Source organism: Bombus terrestris, chromosome 9 (assembly GCF_910591885.1).
Source record: "Bombus terrestris chromosome 9, iyBomTerr1.2, whole genome shotgun sequence".
Classification (NCBI taxonomy): Eukaryota; Metazoa; Arthropoda; class Insecta; order Hymenoptera; family Apidae; genus Bombus; species Bombus terrestris.
In genome coordinates, this window is record NC_063277.1 from 6,216,124 (window position 1) to 6,242,949 (window position 26,826).

General features: G+C 37.1%; 1 protein-coding gene across 2 annotated transcripts in view; it reads right to left on the minus strand.

Moving 5' to 3' along the window:
* The window catches only part of LOC100650408 (SAM and SH3 domain-containing protein 1), a 387,188-nt gene that overhangs the window by 45,753 nt on the left and 314,609 nt on the right, over positions 1-26,826 (minus strand). For both annotated transcript variants that reach the window (XM_012311947.3, XM_012311946.3), the window contains exon 5: positions 16,293-16,432. In XM_012311947.3, coding sequence (XP_012167337.1) covers positions 16,293-16,432 — 140 coding nt within the window. The remainder of the gene's footprint in view (positions 1-16,292; positions 16,433-26,826) is intronic.

The following is a 26,826-nucleotide window of genomic DNA, read 5'->3' on the forward strand; positions in this document are numbered from 1 at the left end:
TGTATAAATGTATAAAACAAGATGAAAGCTACATTTAATATATATAAGATATATACATTTATTTATTTATTAGAATACTTAGGACGAGGTTTTGCTTTAGTAGATAAGAAGTGCTCCATGATACGAAAGTAATTTTTAAAATACTAAAAACTATTTCGAATGAGTTTCATGTAACAAATACGTTTCATGTAACAAATATTCTGCGCTCTATACTATAGAAATATTTTTAATTTAAAAAATTGTAAAGTATACTCTTGTGAAATTAATGCAAGATTAAAATATAATACGTGATTTGTTTTATTGTCTTTCTTCTATTAACTTTTCATTCAATTTTATTCAATGTATCTCCAATTTCATTCAATTGATTTTGATGATCAATTTATGATAGTTGCACGATGTCTGAATTTTAAAATTAAGTTTGAACTGTTTTAATAATGACGAACACATACACGTACGACTATCTGAAAATTCAATATGCTATATATAATATAAGATAAGATCAAAAAGGGAATTATAGCTTATTATTCGTTTAATGAAATTTTTTGTTAAATTAAAGGCAATCACGTTTAATCAACATTAATCCTATGGAATTAGATTTATAATCATCCTCTGTCTTTCAATCTATTTTATGGCAAATTAATAAAAATGCAAAATAATAAATGCTCAGACATAACTACGCCTAAAGTATACTCGGTAAAATACAAAAATAATGTAAAGATAAACAAAAATGTAAAATAAATTCAAAAGGAAGTAGATAATAGATGAATTAAACGATAAAGTGCTTCTACGATGGAGAAATGGTATGACCAACTCTAATGCGCCGTCTCCTTTGGCCATCTGATAGAAACCACATCCCCGGCGCGGCTTATATCGTGATTCCTTTTATCATCCGAGCATGATTCAATCTTTGCGGTAATGCATAATCATCATAGACAAGTTCTTCACTGTGCTAAGTCGTGGAATTTGTGGCCTAGTGTAGAGTAGTCTGCTGATCGTACGATGGTCAGTGGTTTTGGAGCTGAGAGTCCAAAACGAGCCTCTGTTCGCGTACAAGTGCTTTATCGAGGGCTCTCGAGGAAATTTCATTCCAAGTACTATCATGGTTCGTGATACTTTGTACCAAGGTCAAAGCGAAAGGAATGTCTTTGAGTGCTCGCTAGGAGATGTGCGAGCGATCTCTGTGTGTGAACCACACGATGTACCTGTCGTACTTTGCTTCCTGGATAAGAGGAGCCTACTTACAGGGAGATATTGACAAAAAAATGACCTACAAATTCTTCGGCAGAAGCTACAGTTTTAAAGTTAGTTAGTTATTAGAATTTATTAGAACTAAATTTAGAGTTTTGAAGAGACTAAGATTTTTTAAAATTTGGAATTATTTGAAACTTGGTTAATATTTGGTTTCATATCATATCAGATAGGAGCACCTTGTTCTTTGTAATTTAAGATAATCTACTCGCGTGAAAACACAAGATTCTTATTTCGTGAGATGTACCTGTCAGTAAATTTTGACTTTAATAAAATAATTCCATGCTATTGGATTATTTTCTATAGTATTATTAATGAGAACTAAGGTGTATGAGAACTAAGTCCTTCAACAGAGTACGAATTTTAAATGAAAATTCTGCACATTATTTAAAAGATCCAATAGTAATTCTCCTTAAACATCGTGGAGTATTTTGAAAAAGGAATGACAGTCTATTATAAAAAAACACGGCAGCTATTTGGTTGGCATTATTGTCTAACTATAGTAATACACATAGTAATAACTAATTATAACGAATCAAAATTTAAATATAGAATACATTTCCTCAATTCCAATTAATCATATCCACATTGCAATTAATTTCCAAAATTGTTTCCTAAAATAGTGTTAATTTTATTGCTGGAAAAAATATTTCGAAGCTTTTAATGAAAATGTTGAAGATAGCAACATGAGTTCGTGCTCGCCCTTCACATACGGATGCGCTAGTTACAAAGGGGAGTAACTAGAAGATTGCTCTAGAGGCAATCAATAGAATCGATCGATAGTTCCAGATACTTCTTTTGTTTCCTTTGTTTCTTTTTTCCTTTAGTATGTAAGCGCGTGCAAAAAGGTTCTTTTCGGCTCAGTGCGGTGCGATAGATTTATCCGTGAAACGTAATAATAACTAATGTGATCCTACCTCTGAACTTAAAAATAACAACAGGTTATGGGCCCAGGTTTAACAATTAGTTATTATTTTCGTTGAAAATATTATTAATAGTTATAATATTGAGGAGCGCGGAAGTCAACCTAAAAACAAAAAAAAGAAAAAGGTGGTCGCGTGATCGATGATTCAGTGTTGAATATCGTAAGGGCGCTTTATCAAATATACAATAATCGCTTGTGTGATAATAAAGTTATCAAAAGAACATAAAAATATCGAGCGGAGCGAGTTCAAGTATTGAGAAACTAAACAAAGAAAATTACGACACGAGGAAATTGCAAATGGAAGCAATACTCATCAAAGGTGAATTGTGGGAATATGCAAACGGTTCAATAATTAAACCTGAACTAGCGAATGAAGCCTCTTTATGGGATAAAAAGGATGGTAAAGCCAGAGCCGATACTATTTTTGCCATGAGTTCGAGTGAGCTATGTCATGTGAAGCATTGCAAAACTTCACATGAAGTATGGAATAAATTGAAGGAGGTTTACGAATCCAAAGGACCCGCAAGAAAGGCTACGCTCCTAAAGCAATTATTATTCACGAAAATGTCCGGTAGTGAAAATATGTCCGATCACTTAAACAATTTTTTCAGTCTCGTGGATAAATTAAAAGAAATGGATATTGTAGTCACTGATGACTTATTATCGATCCTCTTATTATATAGCATCCCGAATGCGTACGAAAATTTTAAATATGCGATCGAATCGCGGGATCAATTACCTACCCCAGACGTGCTTAAGATAAAACTACTAGAAGAAGCTAATTCTGGTCATAATTCAAATGCTGTGCATGATCACCAGGAGGCTTTACAAGTGGAAAATCCAAATAAACACACGAGGTATGATAAAAATAGAAATTCTTCAAATAAAAATTTATTAAAGCAAATAAAGTAAAACACATTGAATGTTTTTATTGTCACAAACGTGGCCATAAGGCAAATCAATGCTTGAAGAAAAAAAGGGATGATCAATTAGCTCAATTAGCACAGGTTCCTGGAATACCCAAAACTGAACAATGCTTACATGCTTCCAATATTCAGGATGAAGATAATCAGGATGATAGTATTGTCACTGATGTTTCATTGAATATAAACATGGAACCACCAACGGAATGCTGCATTGACAGTAGTGCTACGTCACATATGTGCTGTGACATAAACTGTTTTAAATCCATAGAGCCAATCAAAAACCAAAAAGTGAAATTAGCGAATGACAAGTTAACAGAAACCAAAGGTAAAGGCATTGCAATATTATTTAGCTATGTGTTACGCCACGAGGTTTAACACAGGCTGTATTTTCTAACCGTCACTCGCGGCCCTACAATGTCTCAGTCAGATCGTCTTATCTGACCGCCGGATCATATACAATGTATCGACGAGCGCATAGCTGTTGCCAAGCAGCGAGTTCTCGAAACGTCGAATTTGGTCCGTTACGTTTTCCACGCAAGAGCGGACATACGTGATCATAGGCGCGAACGGTGGCGTGACCTAAGGATGGTGGGGGTCGTCTTAAAGATGAGACAAAGAAATCATCCAAAGTCGATCAGTTCCTTGTGACGAGTCGAACGTTACACATCGAGAGGTCAGACGAGCTTATATAAATATCGTAAAGCATAACGCCAACGGAACGTAAACCAAGTCGGTCCGAGACATTGTCGAACATTCACTTATTCTACTAAGTATCCTACAGTGCTACGTCCACTAATAGACTAAATTCAATTGTAAGAGCCTTGCTCTATATTGTACACATCTATATTATTTTCGTGCGATAAGTTGTTAATTATTTATATCTATTTAATCGTGTATACTAAGTGTTAGAAATATAAATTTTAACTCTGTGAGTCACAGTGTTATCATACCTGAATCACCCCTATTATCTTAATCGAAATACGGGGATCGAACTATTCGTGGTGTCGATCATTTTAATCGTAACGGGAATTTACGACTCCCGTTGGCGCGTATTCTAACGACCGCGCCTCCCCGCGATAGCTCGAAAATACATGGTCCTTCGAGCCGGATCACGTGCCACCAAAGAAGTGTACTGACCAGTGACTATACAGTGTCACGTGAAATCCACAATCCAACATCTTAGTCAACTGACCAAAGGAGCCGCCACCGGAGAGGAACACCTCCTTCGTTCAGCATCTACACGAGACCACACCACACTGTAGCGAGTAAAAAACGACTCTCAGATCAACGCCCATTTGATCAAGGTAAGATCGTTCCTACCATTAACACCAAACATGGCTCAACCTGACTCGATCAGCACATTGAGGCGGAGACGCAGCGGCCTCGCCAACCGCTTTACAATCACGAAACGCCAACTCGATGAATACGAAGAGTCTGGTCAAGTAAACAACGGTTACTTAGTATCTTGCCGTCAAGCGTTCGACGACATCTGGAAGAAGTTAGTCGCGGTTCAAGACGAGTTAGAAGGGTTAGATGAAGGGGAAGTCGGTCGGGCCGCCGCGTTGTATCAAGAGAAGCTGGAGATTGACGTACGGTTCACAGGTCTCCTTGATAAAATACCCGCACCAAACCCCTCGCCAACTAAAACGCGCGATTCAGGCGTGAAGCCCGAGCCGACATCACTCACCCTACCAGAGGTCCGCGCTCCTCAGTTCGACGGTGCCCTCGAGAACTGGACCTATTTTTATGACACGTTCTCATCCACGGTAGATCGCAATGAAAATTTAACAAATGTCCAGAAATTTCAATATCTACGCGCAGCTATCACTGGACGGGCCGCACGGAGCATCCAATCATTGGAACCCACAGATGCCAACTACCCCATCGCGCTTAACACATTGAAGGAGAAATTCAATTGCCCCCTCCGGATCTGTATGCGCCATTGGGAATTGATGCGCGGTTATCCCGAAATAGAAAAGGAAACTCCTGAAGCCATTGAGGATTTGATGGAAACCATCAGCGTAAATCTCAAAGCGCTCGAAAGATTAGGACAGTCGGTAACTTCAGATGTAGTACTGATCGAGTTGATCGCGTCAAAATTGCCTGCGTCCAGTATGCGTAAATGGCAACGTACGTTGCCAAATCAGGAAGTACCTTCCTACCATCAGCTGATGGAATTCCTAAAAACACGAGCCAACGGGAATCAGCTCCTCTCTAAAGTAACGAAAACAAAGGAGTCACCCCCCAAACCTCCTCGTCGCCGATATAACCTACCACGTGGACGAACCTATGCCACAACCAGCAGGGCGCTGGTGTGTCCGACCTGCGACGGACCCCACAAACTCAGAGACTGTAAGGTTTTCAAAGCCAAATCAACCATAGAACGTCTTCAACTCGTAAAAATGGCATCGCTGTGTACAAACTGTCTAGGCAACGGACATTCGATAACACAGTGCACCGCGCGTTCGTGTCATATCTGCGGGCGACGACATCATACGTACCTACATCGAGAACAAATACAAGAAAATCCTCGGTCGTCCTGCGGTCGGTCGTCAAAGGGTCGGTCGCCAAGCATTCAGTCGTCGGATAGTTGTTCATCGAGCGGTCGGGCGTCGGGCAATCGTTCATCGAGCGGTCGGTCGTGGTCAGACAGTCGTTCATCAAGCGGTCGATCGTCGGGAGGTCGTTCATCGTACAAACGATCCTCTCATGGACAATCGCCATCCGGATCATCGAAGCCGCGTTCGGTCCACCATTCGAGACGACCCGCCAAACATTCAAATAACCCTACACCTTCGGTCCCAAGCGATATGAAAGCTCACACTTCGTATGAGTCACGCGCATCACGGACCAAGGGTAATGTCCCAGAATCCGCGTCCAAAACCCACCCAGGTCAAAACTGACTAGACAAACGGGCCGCAAAGGAAGGGACCGAAACGACACATATATCTCTAGACGTTACGCCGCATCATGATCTGCTGGTCACAACACAGATCGATGTGCTAGACAAGAGGGCATCTCCAATTCGAGCCAGAGCACTGCTAGATACTGGCTCTAGTATGAATTTCATGACTGAGAAATTCGCAAACTCCCTCGGTATAAAACGAAAGAGATGTTCGGTCCCAATCGGAGCCCTCGACGACTTAACCACTATCGCAAGGAGCCAACTAACGACCACCATTGTTTCTACGGATGGCAAATATGAACGCACAGCAACGTTTTTAGTAATCCCAACAATATCATCGGCAGTCCCAGACCATCCAATCGATCGGTCCGCTCTCCAGATACCCAAAAATCTAAAATTAGCCGATCCAACATTTCACATACCAAGCCCTATCGAAATATTACTAAGCTCGGGACCAACGTTAGCCTCATTATGTGTCGGGCAGATTAAAATACCACAATCCATCGATACTGAGTTATGTTTGCAAAAAACTCGCTTCGGTTGGGTTATCGGGGGGAGCCCATCCACGCAATCGGGCACACATTCGTTTCACATTACCACAGCCGATCTACAAACGGATCTCTCGCGATTCTGGGAAATCGACGAGGGACCATCCACTACACATTTATCAGAATCGGAATTACAGTGCGAAGAACATTTCCGTAACCATGTCCGACGCAACAAGGAAGGGCGATATATCGTCGCCCTGCCCTTCAACGAGAAGCTTCCCACACTTGGGACATCAAAGTCCGTTGCAATGAGTAGACTCGCCGCTCTTTCTCGCCGGTTCCAACGCGATAAGCAATTCGAAGCCGCGTACAACACGGTGATCCAAGAATATTTAGACTTAGGTCATATGACCAAGATTCCGCACACTCAGCCCTCAAATAATGGTTACTATTTGCCGCATCACGGCGTGATAAAGGAATCGAGCAACACCACTAAACTCCGGGTAGTGTTCGATGGATCAGCAATCAGCACCACCGGAGTTTCTCTCAACGACACTCTGCATACCGGACCCAAACTCCAAGAAGATCTGGTTGAAATTCTGCTGAGATTCCGATCACACCAGTATGTCCTAACGGGTGACATCGAGAAGATGTATCGACAAATTCTCGTACGCCCAGACGATCGTAAATATCAGCTGATTCTATGGCGCAATTCCAACGGGGAAATCGATACTTATCAGCTCAACACCGTGACCTTCGGACTATCAGCTGCCCCATATTTAGCACTCCGCTGCCTGAAACAACTAGCAGAAGACGAAGGAGATCGATTTCCGCGAGCGTCATCGGTTGTACAGCGTGATTTCTATGTCGACGACGCCCTCACCGGGGCCGATACAAAGGAAGAGTTAATAGCGGTACGACACGAACTCACGGACCTTCTCAGATCGGGCGGCTTAAACATCCGTGAATGGGCATCTAACGATAAGGACATACTGCGTGGACTATCCGAGAAAGATACAAATCGAACACTACAATTGGGTGAGTCACAGACATTGAAAACTCTAGGTATCTATTGGAATTCCCAGGATGACACAATACTATACTCAGTTGCACCCACAGCGACCATCACCCGTGTCACAAAGCGATCAATAAGTTCGGTGATAGCCCGAATTTATGATCCACTAGGATTGCTCGCGCCAGTGATTGTCAGAGCCAAAATATTGCTTCAACGCGTCTGGGCATTAAAACTAGACTGGGATGAATCCTTGCCATCCGAGTTGCATACAGAATGGGACCGATACTATATCCAACTACCCTTGCTTAGTGATACTCGATTTCCTCGCAAAACGGTGGTCAAGGCAGCTACTCAGATAGAACTACACGGTTTTTGCGACGCCAGTGAAAAGGCATACGGGGCATGTATATATCTGCGCAGTCGCAGCTCGGATGGACGTATCGAAACCCAATTACTCACCGCGCGATCAAAGGTCGCGCCGCTAAAATCCCTGACAATCCCAAGACTCGAATTAAGCGGAGCATTGCTCCTCACCTCGCTAATGTCCATGGTAAAGACTTCCCTCACTATAGACGTTTCTCGAATAGTTTATTGGACAGATTCGACTATCGTGCTCCAGTGGATCAAGTCCTCGCCACATACGTTAAAAACATTCGTAGCGAACCGCGTGGCCGAGATCCAAGCGAAAACCAACATCGCCGATTGGCGGCATGTGCCTACGGATGACAACCCAGCGGATCTGATCTCCCGAGGGCAGGCTCCCAAGGAATTCCTGCGTCCAAACATCTGGAAACACGGACCCGAATGGCTCAAGCAGCAGCCGGAGAACTGGCCGATCTGGATCCCTACACCGTCGGGGGACATCCCGGAACAGAAAAAAACGATCTGTCTAACGACGAATAACAACGATAACCCCCTCCTCCACCGATACTCGTCCTGGACCAGACTAATCAGAGTCGTCGCTTGGTGTCTTCGATGGAAACATAAACAACACCTAGCTGCCCATCTAACAACAGACGAATTAACCAGGGCTCACAACAGGGTGATCAAAATCATACAATCCGGTCATTTTGCGACGGAAATTCGGACACTACAGAAAGATCGAAGCAGGGACGTTGGAGGAAAACTACAGCCATTAAATCCCTTCCTCGACGAAGATGGGATATTACGAGTCGGAGGACGACTAACCAACTCTTCTATACCCTTCAATCAAAAACACCCCATTATATTGCCCAAAGCATCTGTTACAGAGCTCATCATAGACCAGGAGCATCGGAAAAACCACCACACCGGGACACAAGCTACCCTGTACGCGGTAAGATTGCGCTATTGGCCGATCGACGGTCGTAGCCAAGTGTGGCGTACCATTAAAAGGTGCGTCCGCTGCTGCAGAGCCAACCCGCCGCCAGTGGAATATTTGATGGGTGATTTGCCAGAGGCGCGCATTACCGAATCGCGTCCGTTTACGAACGTCGGAATCGACTACTGCGGCCCATTCTACATCAAGGAGAGGAGGGATCGCAACCGACGTAAAATAAAAATATACGCTGCCATATTCGTTTGTCTAGCAACCAAGGCTGTCCACATAGAGCTAGTCAGCGATCTAACCACCGACGCTTTCCTAGCCGCCTTACGTCGATTCATTTCGCGGCGAGGACATTGCGCAACCATCCTTACCGACAATGGCACCAATTTCGTCGGGGCCAACCGGGAGCTGCAAGAACTCCGGACCCTATTGCAGTCTGACGACCACAAGGAGAGGGTACAGACTTTTCTCGCCGACCGACAGATCCAATGGCGTTTCAACCCTCCAAACTCACCACACTTTGGCGGTTTATGGGAAGCCGCGGTGAAATCCTTCAAGCGCCATCTCATCCGCGTCGTCGGCACGGAACTCTTGACCTTTGAGCACCTTCATACTCTTGTGGTTGAAATTGAAGCCATCCTTAATTCACGCCCACTGACTCCCATATCATCCGATCCGAAAGATCCCCCTGTCCTCACTCCCGGTCATTTTCTAATCGGTGACACACTCACGAATTTACGGGAGCGTGATTTCAGGACAGTTCCATCAGGGCGGCTATCAAGTTGGCAGCGCATCCACCAGATCAAACAGCAGTTCTGGAGCAGATGGCATCGAGAGTACCTCAACGAGCTAACCCGCCGCAATAAATGGGATAAGGGCAAACATGATATCCGAGAAGGCACCGTAGTAGTTCTCAGGGAGGATAACGTACCATCCATGCAATGGCCTTTGGGCCGCGTGATCAAGGTCCATCCAGGAGTCGACGGAATCATACGGACCGCCACCGTGCAGACGGCAACAACTACCCTGGATCGTGGCGTCAAAAGACTGGTCCCCTTACCCATTCACCCAGATCCAGACGAGTCCGACCACCCACACGGAGCCAAGGAGATTCGCCAGCGACGCAACTGACTCCACACCATATCATTTGATCGGTACCCTCTCAACGGGGGGAGGATGTTACGCCACGAGGTTTAACACAGGCTGTATTTTCTAACCGTCACTCGCGGCCCTACAATGTCTCAGTCAGATCGTCTTATCTGACCGCCGGATCATATACAATGTATCGACGAGCGCATAGCTGTTGCCAAGCAGCGAGTTCTCGAAACGTCGAATTTGGTCCGTTACGTTTTCCACGCAAGAGCGGACATACGTGATCATAGGCGCGAACGGTGGCGTGACCTAAGGATGGTGGGGGTCGTCTTAAAGATGAGACAAAGAAATCATCCAAAGTCGATCAGTTCCTTGTGACGAGTCGAACGTTACACATCGAGAGGTCAGACGAGCTTATATAAATATCGTAAAGCATAACGCCAACGGAACGTAAACCAAGTCGGTCCGAGACATTGTCGAACATTCACTTATTCTACTAAGTATCCTACAGTGCTACGTCCACTAATAGACTAAATTCAATTGTAAGAGCCTTGCTCTATATTGTACACATCTATATTATTTTCGTGCGATAAGTTGTTAATTATTTATATCTATTTAATCGTGTATACTAAGTGTTAGAAATATAAATTTTAACTCTGTGAGTCACAGTGTTATCATACCTGAATCACCCCTATTATCTTAATCGAAATACGGGGATCGAACTATTCGTGGTGTCGATCATTTTAATCGTAACGGGAATTTACGACTCCCGTTGGCGCGTATTCTAACGACCGCGCCTCCCCGCGATAGCTCGAAAATACACTATGCAAAAAATAAACTTGAGAAATTTCGACTAGAAAACACGTTGTATGTACCAGAATTAAAGGCAAATTTGATCTCATAAAATACTGATAAAATACTGAGTACCACAATAATGAAAATAAAAATAAACTTGAGCTGTTTGAATATGAATTAATAGATCAAGAATCTGACGAAGAAATCACAGAAAAAATTCATGAGGAAGAACATGATGATGGTGAAAACATGAGTCAAAATGAAAATTATGCTCAAGATAGATTTGTGGTCAAGAGGGGGCGAGGAAGACCAAAAATAATACGAACAGGAAATGTTGGCAGACCAAGGAAAACTTACAAAACTGTCCCAAATGATTAAAAAACGGTACACTTGGTCAATGATAATTCGACTGAGGAAGTAGATGAATTATTATCTGGATCTCACGCAGAAGAATGGAAGGAATCCATGAAAAAGGAATATGAAGGCTTGATCAAAAATAACGTTTAGGAATTAGTGAAATGCCCCGTGAATAGATTTCCAATCGGATCAAAATGGGTTTTTAAGACCAAATACAAAGAAAATGGAGAAGTTGAGCGCAGGAAAGCTAGATTAGTGGCAAGAGGTTTTGCTAAAAAATCAGGCATTGAATATAACGAAACCTTTGCGCCCGTAGCACGATTAACTTCCATTAGAGTTATAATGGCGCTAGCTGCTAAATTGAAATTGGATTTATATCAATTGGATATAACCATGGCATACACCTATGATGACTTGAACGAAGAGATTTATATGCGTCAAGCCAAATATTTTGAAGCACCGGGTAAAGAAAATTATGTATACCATCTGAAGAAATCCTTATATGGATTAAAGCAATCTGGCAAACAATGGTTTGACAAATTAAATTGTTACTTGAAGGAACTTAACCTTAAACAAATTGAAGAGGACCCTTGTGTCTATTCAATAAAGGATGGAAACAAAATCCTCATACTGGCAGTTTATGTGGATGACCTAATAATAGCCACTAATAACCATAAGCTGTTTACTAACTTAAAGAAGAACTTAATGAGAAAGTTCGAAATAAGGGATCTTGGAAAGTTGAATCTTTGTTTAGGCCTGCAATTTTACCAAAATGAAGAGACCAAAGAGGTAAAAATTAGTCAAGAGAAATATATTACAGATATGATGAGAAAATTTGGTCTTGAAGACGCTAAAATCGCAATTACCCCATTGGAAGCAAAAATGAATCTAAGCAAAAATGACAACTTACCTGAAATTGATTCGAACGTCTATCAATCATTGATAGGATCATTAATGTATGCCGCCACAGCTACCAGACCCGATATAATGTATACTGTGAGCGCACTAAGTTGTTTTAATAACAACCCAAAGAAGAGCCATTGGTCATCCGCCAAAAGGGCCTTACGTTATCTTAAAGGAACATCTAACATTGGTCTATGTTTCAGAGATATTGGTGATGATCTAACAGGATATGCCGATTCCGGCTGGGGAGGTGATTTTGACGATAGGAAATCTAGAACGGGCTTCGTATTCAAACTATCGAACGGTGCTGTATCATGGGAATCCAGAAAGCAAAAAAGTATGGCTACTTCCAGCACCGAGGCCGAATACATGGCGCTAACAGAAGCCGCTAGAGAAGCCGTATACTTACAACGATTTCTGAGCAGATTCGATGTAATGGCTGAGGAAAGAGCAACCGAAATATATTGCGACAACCAGAGTGCAGCTAAATTGGTCAAAAATCCAGTGTTTCACGGTCGCACGAAACATATAGACATTCGCCATCGTTATGTTCGTGAGAATTTCCAAAAGGGAATCATCGAAATTTGTTACATGCCCACAAATGAGATGCCAGCTGATTTACTAACGAAAAGTTTGGGCAAGCCAAGTCACAATGCTCATCTAGAGACCATTGGTTTGACGAGCATTCGGCTTAGTGCGGTGCGATAGATTTATCCGTGAAACGTAATAATAACTAATGTGATCCTACCTCTGAACATAAAAATAACAACAGAAAATTCTCTATTTCTACATACCTAGTTGAAAATAAACTATTAAGAACATACAGTAAAATCTAATAGTATTGTATAAGAGTGCACTATTAAATTCAAATTTAACCGTTTAGAGAGAAATGAAAACAATGCTAGTAATGCTCGAATAAAGTATAAAGAACGAAATAGACAAGTTTTATAGCCGTTTGAGTAATATGATTCCCATTTTTTCCAGTTCTTTGACCCAGTTTGCGATTCTGGCGAAGAGCGCGCATGGAATTTCATATGTAATACAATATCATGCAGTTTCAAGCATATATTATTCTATTGTAATCTTTTATGCTCGGTTATCTATTTATGAAAAAAGATTATAATTGAAACTTCATTTACTATTTTAACTATGTTAATTTTATTACCTCCGTAATAAAACTTTCGTAATAAAATTTTAGAATCATAAAAGAATTACGTAAGTATATTTAATGCTTCATTTAAATCAACTTATACTTAGAAAAAGAAAAGATTTTATATAATCTTTTGAAGAAGCATAATTTAAAAGGTATTAAATAAAATTAAATGTCACTGTCGTATTTATGAATTGTATTCTCAAGAGTCTAAATTGTCAGCGTCGAAGAATTTAGTAAATCGGCGGCACATGGGAAATCTTGGAAATTTTTTATTCTCTGAGGCTTCGGAGCTGATTCACTCCGTTGATGGGCACCGATCTCTTTATCAATGAACCGGAAGTAACGATTATTCGGTTCTCCCATGTGTTAGTGCATAATTCTCTCGTCTGACGTTGACATCGGCTTTTAATCACATTTTGTAAACGGAGAGAATTTGATGAATGAAATTATCATACATAACAAAACTACTAAACCACGTGTACTTTAAAAAATCACAAAATAATATAACAATTTATAGGAATAATAAATTTATAGGGATTTCATTCTGTTGTTGAAATAATTCTGAACTAATCTTCTTTGAATCCTTATCTTAATAGAATATTCAGCATTTGTACTGATTTTAATAATATGGAAGAAAATAATCGTAGAATCTAGAAGAGAAGACAAGTAAATAACTGAAAATTGGTTAAAGTAGAGAGCGGAAAGGATACGACAGAAAGAGAATAACTACATCGCGCAGGCGTAGGCTTTAATTGTAGAGGCAATCGGTTCTGAAAGTGAATCAAAAAATTACAAGTTTCAGCACGGGAGCCAAATTACTTGCACAGTAATTTTCCAACGTTTGATTAATGAAAGGGATGACGATGAAAATTACTGGTTCCAGCGATAAAACGTTTAACGCTTTCCGTGTACAAAATATAGTATTCTTTAAAATAAAGTCTTTCAAATTCTTTCCAAAATATATAGTACAATCAAATTTTTTATCTTCTAATCTATTACAACATTAGACTAAATATTTACTTATAAGTCGTAAAGAATTAATCTCTCTGCTTTGTGAATAAAAAATTACAAGAATTTTGATATTTTTATATACTTTCAATATTTTTTTTTTGTGGAAGGATATTATATAATTTAATATATAATACGATCCACAGGTCGTATATTAATATAGTCTGGTATAAAGCAGTTATTATCAGTAGATATATTGACAACTTTATGAAATGATAAGTCATATAAATTATGGACATTGTTATTTAAGTGCCGTTGACATAAGTTGACACGTTTTGTCCTTGTTTCTATACATTTATCAAACACCGATACCAGAAACTATATCCTAGAATCTACAATATTACGAAGGTTCTCATTGATTGGATAATAAGAGTTGAAAGTTTCTGTTTTAACTTTCCAAAGGATATAAATTAGAAACCAAGATCAGAATATCATAATTACAGCTTTACAGTGTTATACGCTATATTTATCCTCGTATCATGGCATTAACATGAACACACAAGTCCTTTCAACTATACGAAGCTCTTCCACGTCAACTACCTGACATCCGATCTAGCGATTATCTGTTAACTTGATCAATTTACGGTTATCTCAACATCAATAACCGTGTCCTAAACAAAAAAAAAGCAACTAAATGTCATTAGCTTGACGTGCAATGCCGAGAATATCGTCATATATCGTGTTTCAGTGTATTGATATCAGTTGTCGATATTCCTGTTCCAGAAGCTTCATATGATATTCGTGTCGATGTAGGTATTCTGTTTTTCAAAAAATGCGTGTTGTGGTCCCTGTTGTGTAAAGTAAAAAATCGAATCTAGTATATACAAGCGTTTTTCTCTTTTTTTTTTATGACAAATTTAAAATCACATACACCTTCCAAGGTTATTAGTGACCACGATGAGACTAATCAGTGGCACCAACACACACACATATCTATATAGTAAGTAATAATAAGCAATATTCTTCAGACAAAGATAAATTGGTAAAATGATTTTAAATAGTCGAGAGGTAACATTTCAGTTTCAGTGAGGAGATTCCGACGCATTGCAGTTAGGATAGATATATGAATTCGATTTTACGGTTGCGTAAATATAAGTTACCCGTGAAATAAAATTAAAAGAGAGCCGACAGATCGTGTTCCGTGTTTCTCTGCCACGCTTCGTAGGTAGAATTACAAATAGTAACTTAACAAAAGAAAAGAAAAAAAAGAAAATAAAAATAAAAAACAAAATTTTCGCGAGGAAATTTTACGTACTTCATGCAAGCTATCGCTTTAAACGAAACTGACGATCAAAATTCGGTGGTGAGCATCAAAGAAGAAAATTTTTTTTTAAATATGTAATACGATTCGTATACACCAATGAAATATTTAAGTGGTATTTTAATAGTTGTTTTCAGTTTTTAATAAAGTAATTATCTGATAAAGATTTGATTTAAGGTATAATATAATTTTATTGTTCAAAAATGATCGGAATTACCTGTTAAGTAAGCTTTACTAGTTGATATTCATTTATTTTCAAGTGTATTACATTTCTTATAAAACTTCATTGCTTTTAAAAATATTTTATTAATACCTAATATATTTAATCATAGAAACGAATAAATGGAGAGGAGTATTCACGTGATCATGATTCTTAATACTATATCATTATTATTAATCTTCTATGATTACGTAAGGCATTCTTAGATGATTCTATCAATGATTCATTTTACTATGCGAATTTTATTATCCACAGAAATGGTAACAAGTATATAATAGAGAACACTGGAAATATGGAAATATAATAATTCTGTTATAAGAAAACTTAAAGAGTAAGAGTAGGATTAAGAAGATATATATGCATTTATATTATTTCAGTTAAGAAAAAGAATAATATATTTCTCTCAGATGAAACAAAATTTGTTAATATTTAAAGTAATTTAAAAATTAATTATTCAGCTAGAAACGCATGAATATTTTTCTGAACCCTATTATTTGCTACACATTTTCAGTGAAATTCCAAATTTCGCGTATACAGCAAGATAACGAAGTTTAAATTGCGAACAAAGGGTGAAATTGTAGTTAGATGAAGAATACGCAGGAAATCTGAATCGACAGTAGTAAATAGCTGCTCCTGTGCATCCCTAGCCGTGAAGTGGGATTACGGTTCTCTACATAGATACACACTTACTCTTTGTGGTACTCCTATTCTTGCGCGTCCATGCCTCGGGGAACCTTGAGCTTGTGCTTGTTTCTCCTTTCTGTGCGTCTTTAGTCCTCGAAGTAGTCGCGAAAATGTTGTTTTCTTCTTGCTCGTAGTTTGTCCTTGTTCTGTAACGATAAGAAAAGCAAACATAAACATCGTTATACAATATTTTAGTATACAATACGAAAATATTTAATATACAAATATTTAAGAAAATGTGTGACAACTTCATGTAATTATTTATTTTAATAATAATATAATCGTTTATTTGTTTTATAATAGCATAAAGCTTCACATTTCTCCTACTATCTGTAGCCATGAATTATATTGCGTATATCATAATATCGATAATCTAGCAAGTTTTTTATTTTTCTTTATAATATCTCCAGATTCAGAACTCCTCTTCCAATCTTATACAAATTTTTCATTTACAATTTTCAGGAAGATAAGTTTATGAATTTCTAAGAAATAAAACACTTTTGTGAAAATTTGATCACACACTTGGAAAGATACTAACCATCCTCGAGTCTGCTGTACGAATTTTTCATCAATCAGAAAGATGGTCATACAGAAAATTGAACTTGACGTTGAGTAATAAATTGTGACAAAACTTCCAATATACCAAGAGAACTTCTTTTTTCAACAAGCAATGCCCCTCGCGAAAGCAGGATCTCTTATTTACGAAATAAAACTTCAAAAAGGGCGAATAGTTTCGATAAAACTTCTCCGTCTTCTCTCCATAAAATCACTAATTCATAATTTCTGCGCTAGATTACGGATTTTAATACAGCTAAAGAAATGAAATACAGATTCATATCATCTGTTAATTATAACGAATACTATATCTGTAATAGAAACGCGTTTTTACATTTCTCAATTTTTCAGGAATTCATTCGTAAATAAACGTTCGTAATCTGCTCGCGATAAAATGAAGATTTATAAGTTGTAACACCTTCGTCTTGGAATTCCTCGTTTTCTGCATGGTCTCTTATCTTTCAAAGTTAAGCATCTTTCGCTTCCATTCAGTTCTTTGCTATTGTAAGGGTAATAATATTGATATAATTTGAGATGGTAATTCCAAGCACTTGAGTTTGTATACTTTTAACGCGACGGCACGTTCTGCTTGTATTTCTCAACGCGCAATTGAATTACCGGCTGCAATCAAGTGGAATTCCACTAGAAAAAAGAAAAATCGACTTGCATACCATTATGGAGCGGCCACTGTAACGCGATTTACCGAGTGCGATTCACAGTTCTGTTATCGTACTGTTGGTGACGCTGTAGCAAACCATTCATTTTTATTCTCATTGTAATTACTTTCCAGAAAATACAATGTAATACTGTTACATAATATTGTTCAGTCGTCTAATCTTATTAATCCTCTTACAGCCGAATTTTGTTTTAAGTGCCGGTAAAATTTTTGTTTTAATTAAATGCCACTAATAGTATAAGCTATATCGAGAACAAATGCATTAATCTCTTAGCTAATTAATAATTTGTCGAATATAAAATTGCACTATCAAATACCGAATAGTGTATATAATATTATATATACACTACATGTCAGTGACGTTAGTGACGGCGTCCATGAACGCCGTCGAGGCGTCAATAAACGTATTATATGAATAGAAGGAATTATTTTATATTTTATCAAGCACGGAAACAAAAAAAATTCATTATGTTGTATTTTAGAACTTAAAATTATAAATCGATATCGTAAATGTTCTGGGTTACATTTCAAATTTTCTAAATGTACCATTTGTGATACAGTTTGTAACAAATTCAGCATTTTTATATTGTTATTAATTGAGAATGAATCAATTGATCGCATTTTTCTTTTCAAACAAGTAGGAATGATAAATATTATAAATATTATATTAAATATTATTTATCTATCATAATCAGATGTTACAATGATTACGATATTGCAATAAAATTGCAGTCACGTTTTACGTTAAATTACATAATAGTTTAAAATATTTAATTTAGTCTAAATATAGAGTAATTAAATTTAAAAAAAGTTGTCCAATTTCTTTTTGTTGTTTGTTATTTGTCAAAGCCATAAATAAAAAACCAAACTGTACTTGTTCGGAATATTTCTTGTAATTAGAAACTTTATTTATTCCCTTGATGCATATGAGATACGCAGGATCATAGAAGATTTTGAGTATCGTATAGAATTATTAATGGTAATTCGAATCATAAATGCATAGCCGCGATATTTTATAGCGTAAGTACTCTGAAGCAAGTAAAAAATTAAGTCTGCTATATTGAAGAAAAGACACAATCCATAACACGATGGAGACGATAAAGCGGTCTCAGCTTAACTTTCTTAGGGGTGCATCAATCGAAGATGGTGGTAATAAAAAGATACGAGTATATGCTTTTAACATCATTCTTTGCCACTTTACAGCTCGTGTCGCTCGCCTCTCACGTAAGAATCATAAAACAAAGCACCACAAATGAGAAAACTTGGAACTTTTCGATGTTCTAGTAAATTTTACTTTGCAAGTAATACTGGTTCTTCGCTGCGACCCTCGTGAGATTTGAGAGAACTTCTTCCATGGTAAAGAAACGAGCTATGACATATTTTTACGCCCTATAGAAACACCAAATAGAGTTCTGTCTAGACTGCTGTTACCAGAATATTGCAATAAAATGTCTATGAAATTCACGATTATTATAAATGTAGTATTCCTTCCACTGATTAAATTCATTTTTCGATGTTTACATTGAGTAATCATTAAATACGTTCCTTGTATCGCAAGTAAAATTCACTCTTCTTCTTGTTGGTTTAAAAAAGGACAAAGATACTTTTATTTTGTCTCCGATTTTCTACGTGCGAATGAATGAATAAAACTATTCTTATTGAACTTCAATTTCCTAAATGTAAATCGCGAATGATATTCACAATGAATAGGATGAAGCGATTTGATTCATTGTCGCAAATATCCGTCTCCTATTACAAATAAAACTGATTCCCTTTTTTTTTTATTCAGTTATTTAAGAACAAAAATATTTTTACTCGCCCTTTGATTTTCTAAATAAATCACGAACAATATTCCCAATAAACAGGGACAAGCAATTTAATTGTGATATATAATACTACAATTTCGTTTTCAATCATTAAAATTATATCACTAGCCTGTTTTAAAATATGATAATAGTATGATTAACTAAATTAAACAACAAATCTGTTCTATCATTTTATACAACAGATAGCAGGTATTACTTTTTCTCGCGTAGCGTGGAAAGAACGGCGTCCAATTATCATGAATTCATAATTAATGTCTGCACATCGAGTGACATTTTATCTCTGGCGTACCGTAATTTCTCTATTCTCCTTCTTCTACGTTTCTCTTTTCCCATTGTCCGTCCCTTGGCCGGCATAACAATACACGTATGCAAATCGTGCCAGCTTAATTGCGACTGTTTTGCATGCGTGGGACATCCGGGTGACAATCGTCGTATCGCGATCGCGCGTGATATCGTTTGCAACCGTAGGGACATATCTGCATTCCGCGCAATTTTTCATCTCCTCGCGTGACTCTACTAGGGGAAAAGGATAGAACGAACTGAAGAGTGAGATAAGTAACTCGAGTCTTTACGTAATTGTACGGTTAGAGAACTAATTAGGGTGACGCGGGGGTAGATCGCACAACCAGCGATCTTTGTTTGCACGTCATTGGTTTCAATTAATATTAGATAAGCGCAATGTGCACCGTTTCAAGACATTTTCCTCTGGTAATAAAGATATCTGTCAACGTTACAGATATAATAACTCACTTATCTAGCGATCTTCTGGCTTTTAATGACTCGTTTCGCTTCTACTAAAACTAAATTGTGGCATATCTACGTACGTTTGTTACCGTTTGTTACGATCTCGTGACGTATATTTCCATATGAGTTGTGTGCATTTTTTCGTACGATAGGAGTATTAATGACGTAATTTTTGCAAATTAAATACATTGAGATAATAGTAACAAGTTTAGTAATAATAAAACATAGTATTTTATAAGATAGTTTTAAATGTTGCGAGTTTTGTGACTGTAATATTTAATAGAGAATTACCAAATTGTATAGAAGAAATTTATAATCCACAACTTGTCAATTTACGTTGAGAATTAATATCCTCAACACTCTATGTGTAAGGAGCATCTCAACACTAATATTCTCTTTTAATGATTCTCACGCTACACGTATTCTTTCACGCTTTAAATCTAAAAAAAAGATCTGGATAATTTTAGAAAACTAATATAGATGTTCATCAAATCGAATATACAGTGAATTGCTTAAGCCATCCATCCTTCGATGTATTCTGCAAACGTATAATTCCCAGGATATGAAACATTGATCCGCTACTAATCACGTAACAGCTTTTGCGACGAGTCGCGCGAGAGCTCAAAGTGGCTATTAAATAGAAAGAAACACAAGAGAGGAGGAAAGAGAATAGAACGAGCGATGGAACAAAACCGAGACAGCAATAAAGAGAATGAGAACTAGACGCTTTTCACTTCGTGCGAACTCGTGACGTTACACTTCCGCATAGCTCACAAGTGCTTCTTCCCCCGAGCCGACTCCCTCGCTCGTGCGAGAATGGGGGATGAAAAAACGCCGTTCATGGCTATGTACATACATACAATGGGTCAAAAAAGTTTCTTTACGTGTTGCACGGTGAGCTTTAAATCGAGAATAATCGATTAAGCAATTAATTGAGTTAGTCAGTAGGATAGTTAGTGGGATAGTTAACTAAAACGTGAAATTAATTTTGAAGGACTTGGTAAATAATTGATATACATATATATATACTGTATATACACTGTACTGTAATTAAAATATAATACACATATGATGAATGTAAAAGAATGATATTATAGAAAATAATGTTTCTTCAACTGACAATTGGATGAAGTCTAATGTGGAGATATGTTTACATATTTATGTCTGATATCAAGATAAATATTAAGAAATATAAACGAAAATTATAATTCAGCGAAATTTCGCAAGTTGCCAATTAAAGTATCATAAATTGTCAACTTATTGACGAATATTGAAAACTTTCAACGCTAATAGGAGAAAAATAGTCTTTCAATAAATTTCTTACGTAGATATAATTTTAACTTCATATTAAAATTACATTTTGCAAATTGCTTGATAGAATATTTGGATACGTTTCATTTTATTTTTTACATATTTCCTATTCAACGAGATATGATATTTCCTATCAAACAAGAAGAATTGAAATATTTTTTCCTGTGTAATATCTAACGTTCGATTTACCTCTTAAAACTATTCCAATTCAAACTTTCACAAAGTTTTCCGATATTTTCTAATTTAGTTCTATATATTTAGTTATATAATATTGGGAAATGATATATCTACATTCGTGTAATATATTACACAAACATTTTTTTGACCCACTGTATACGTACATAGGAGCACACGGCGTGGTGTCGCCATGGCAACAACACTGGTTTACGCGTGGTATCAGCCGCAAAAGCAAAGGCGTGACAAATAGGGAGAAGAATAGACAATGACGATGTTCCAGTCTCTCGACGGGACTCTCAGCTTCACCGAACTGAGATCGTTCGTGCCTGTAACATTATCCGTTCGCACGCTTTGGAGTTCATCCAGGTTTCACCCTCGTCTCATCTCACATCCCTTTCCAACCCTTATGTTACTTTTTGGTGCGTGGAAAGTTAAACGTCAGGTGGCATGATTAGTCATAAAATTTTGAAATTACCGAGAACCTAGAAAATAGAAGAGGAGAAGGAAATGGAGCCATAGCACGCCGATAAACCTCTATAGCTATGAAATTCAGACTTTCCCCTAGCGAAGATCGTAAAACCTATTTTTGTATAAATTTGGATTGAAGTTGGTATTAGTCAGTTTAGTATCAAAGGATTAAAAAAAAAGTATCTATAATGATTAGCAAAGAAATATTGTAAGAAATATTTGGAATAAAGTAATTAAAAATTATTTAAGAAACTTGATGATTTGGGTTAGTATTAGAGGAAACGAAGCTTTGTTAGTGAAGCATAAAAGAAAATTGGATATATTGTAAATGAAGAAAAGTGAAACAAGTCAATTATTCAGAATGATAAATATAAGAATTCTAAACGTAGTTTTTGATGACAGGAGAGGTGAGAAAAGTCAAGCACACTGGCGATTGTCCATATATGTCACGCTCTTCAAGCATGCACCTTGGAGCTCATCCAGACTTTTACACCCACTACTCTTATCTCTTTTTTCATTTCACGTTCTGTGTGCCTTGCAAATTGTGTGCTTTATTCTCAACACCTGCACACGAGCAGTTGTGTATTTTTCAATTAGTAATCAAACAAGCGATTTTGAATTCAAAGTATAATACATCACTACAACGCATGAAAATGTATTATTAGTATACAGTATAATTCCAAATATTACAATTTCAATTTATTAACAATGAAATAAAATATGAAATAGTAAATTTTTATCAAACCTTTCGGACGAATTGTAACATTCTATTCTGAAAAATTGTCACAGAAATCAAAATTTATAACCACGTAATTTCAAATTTCAATAACAAAACAATGAAATATTTTTCAATATATATATGTCATAATTTCTACTATAAATTATTACACAAGGAAATAAAAACCATTGGTTTCTCAAAAACGTGTCTTAAATAAAAAACGAAAAGATTAGTTTCTTTGTTGTGCCTACGTGTTAGTTTAAAGCAACAACGTAACTAAAACTATTTCCCTGCCTGCCTTGGAACTCATCCAGCTTTCACACCCTCCTTCTATACTCCATCCTCCCCTCTCAACTTCTACAGCTCTTGCATCCTAAGTGTCACGTGCTGTGACACCCACGCTGCGAACTTGCCATATACCACTCGCAATCCAAACTATTTTGCTAATAGTTGCTAGATCAACCGAAAATAAATTGCGGATTCAATACTACGATATACATACAACTGTCTACAGTAGATCACGGAAGTATTATTTGTTGGAGTTCCATGAACTTCTCTAAAGTACAAGTGGTCACAGAAGGAAGCAACCAATATTAACTAAACGCGACACATATGTATATACAGTGAGAGTCAAAAGGGAACGTACACCATGAAGGGATGGAATATATTCAAAAGCTCCTGCGCGTCTGTAGACCGAGGATTTTTATGCATTTGTGGGAAATTTAAAAATGCACAGAATTCGCATAATATGCAAAAGTACATAAAGTATGCAAAGTCTAGCAGCTGTTATGATATTTAGTAGGCAAAACAAATTTCTGCCTAGGTTCTATTCTTTTATTTATTTTTACAAAAACATGATTTTGCATGAATATCCAGCCTACATATAGGCATGTTAACTCAACTGAAAGGTATACCAAAGCTTCTAGCTTTGCATTTTCTAAAGTAAACTATTCATTAAACGAGAGAGATTTATTATAGGTTCATGCTAATTCAATTGATACTCTTTGCTCATCTTCTTAAAGCTCGAATAGTTTTCCATGAAATCTATCGACCGTCGTCGTATATTTCTACTCATTATCGCGTTATAATTAATAGCACGATTTCCACTCAGCTACCGTACCACTGGTGCGATATCGAGAAAGTGAAAAATGGATAGTCCGATAATATCGACATACTCTCGTCATTTATCTCTCTGTTCATTTATTCGATGTCGTTAAAGGTGGCCCATTTTAAGCCGGTATTAATCTGACTCTCGCTACGGCGCGGCTCGATGAAGTTCTTAAAAAAGCCACATTATAAACTGCTAAGGTTACTTTTTCGATATCAATACATCTTTCCCATTACTGCAAGATAATTTTTAAATTTAAGTTCCGTGAAGCGACCGAGTTAAAACTGATTGGCATTATTCTACTAAATCAGGAGGATCTTTATCCTTATATAACTTTTCCTCGTAGTAACGAACCGAAAGGATATATATTTTGTTAATTTTCTGCACTTCGAAAATTTTCATCATACTATCGATTAAGAATTCTAATACATTTTTATAGTAAAATTATGTAAAACCAAGAATTTTATTTGAAAAAGAAGGATTGAATCTTGAAACACATCAGATTAATTAAACAAAGAATATTATCTTGATGGTTAATAAATATCTTTTTAGAAAAAAGATTTCATAAAACAGATTTCCTAGCAATTTTGCATTTTTCTTTCCCACTTATTGTTTCATTAAAATTCTAAACGTTCAATGTTGATGTCACTAAATTACCAAATTTCACAGTGTAATTTGTTCATAGTATACGATTATTTAATAAGAGTATTACATAAAGTATGAGGAATGGGGAAGAAAAAGAAGAAATATTGATAATAATGAAGCAGTCGAAATGACTCACTGGTATGGCATACTTTATCCCACACGAACAGGACACAATTTGCTAAATTTGCATAAGCGGAACATGAACAATCTCAAAACGTGCGCGCTGATAATGCAGACTCTACAGGGAAGGAGAACAAACCTGTTATGAAAATCCTCGAGCGGCGAAAGCGGGGTTATAAGTATGAATAAATAAGCGATATTAAGATTCACTTCCTTTTTTCTTCCCTTCGTCGCAACGCTTTCTTCTTATGTAGACACAAAGTTCTATTACTTCACGGTTGGTGTAATGCCATTCCTCTTCTCCTTTCTCTTCTTCTTCCTCAACAATTTACTTCGTTTCGCGGCGCACCTTTATCAGAACCTCGGGCTACTCCTTCATTTTTGCTCATTTTTTCCTAGACATTATTCAAGCTAACACCAAATGGATATTACCCCTTTTCGCGAACAAAAGAAATTTGATCCGAGAAAGCTTGAGCTATGTTCTAATATATATACAGTGCGCTCAAATTACGTGAGAAGAGTTATTCTTAAAAAAGTAAGTTTGTTTTCAAATACTAATTAACAGAGTATCTGGAATATTTTAAAAAACTCACTATGTATATTGGAGGAATAAGTCTACTTATTAGGTATAATTAATAAGTATAATAATAGCACGAAATGTCTAGAGTATTAGGTTAGATCGTATTAATTTTCAACAAATATCTTTAACATCTTAAAACTGCTAATTGTTTCTTTTAGGTACGATTTAAATTTTTTAGCTTTTACGTATATAAACACATTTTCTCCAGACTTCAGTAAAGTAAAAATTATTAAAATAGGCATTTCATATATACAATATGACATTTTAGATGCTTTGTATTATAATTATTAAATTCCAAGTATACAATTCATTTTCTAACGCGCACATAAACAGCGAGTTCTTAAATCTTAAATAAATAAATTCTTTGACTTGTGTCTAGGATCCTATAAAAAGTTGAAATTGTTTTTTGTACTTAATAACAGAAACGCAAGAAATCTTTTCCATAAAGAAATATTTGTTTTTTATATTCTGAATTCTTCGTTGCTTTATTACACTGTCAAAGGGTTAGCTAAGCGGACTTGGAAATTTTCTGACCACACGTGTATAAACCTGAGTTTGCAGAATACATAGGAAAGCTTCTTGACCTCGTCCGTCTCATGATCTCGTGGTGGCACGTAAGTTTGGAAACGGCTGGAAACTTTCTTAGCTGCAAGTTACTCTAAAATAATTCAGAAAAGTCGAGTAAACGCAAAAGTTCGATCGCAAAAAGACGCGAGGAATAGCGTATATGTATGCGTGTGTGAGGGGGAAAGAAAGAAAGATGGTAAAAGAGTAGAGAGTCAGGGAATAAGGTTTAATAACCCGTTTTCGTCAGCTCGGAGAATTCTTCTCGCGTTGAGGTACAACGCAGAAAATCGAGAACATAGCGGTGAAAAGGGCGTACGAAACTCTGCCCGTAATTTACGGAAGAACGTGCCGGGGGTCGAAAATCGGGAGCAAATATCATTGCCAGCTTCTTTTTCCCCGGTGGTCCAGTTATAATCAAGGGTATACCCGTGAGGAAGCAATTGAATTTGTTGGCCACCGTTCCTACCATTTTCTGTTCTCTGTCTTCCTCCCGATGAACTAATTATCGGAGTCTCCGTTACACGTGCGGTTACTGTCTAAACTTTTATTGCCGACTAAATGAAAAACCAATCGCGCCACAACACCGGATGAGTCTTTCCAAACTGCGAAAAATTTAATTTGATCGTTCGGTGTCATAACAAACCGAATTTTAACTATCTGAAATGCATCATGCTATGAGCTTGTATATATAAGCTATCAATATGTAAGACAAATAGTACATTCTTTCTGTACAAACCGTTAATTTGTTAAATATTCAATAAATGTATAAATGGATTCATGAAAGATTTCAATATACCTTATTTCACATAGGTATTCCAACATTTTGGCCGATTCATAAAAGTAGTGTGTGAATTTCACATAATTATACCAATTAGTGATAAATTAGTGACTAGATGCGATATTTATTAACATTTTAAAGACTCAACAGATTTATTGACTATAATATTATTTACTTATTAGTTTCTGATCATCTTTTTTTCAAATGATATACAGCGATTTTTACATAGAACACGAAATTCATTCCAATTATTCGAAATTTTATGCA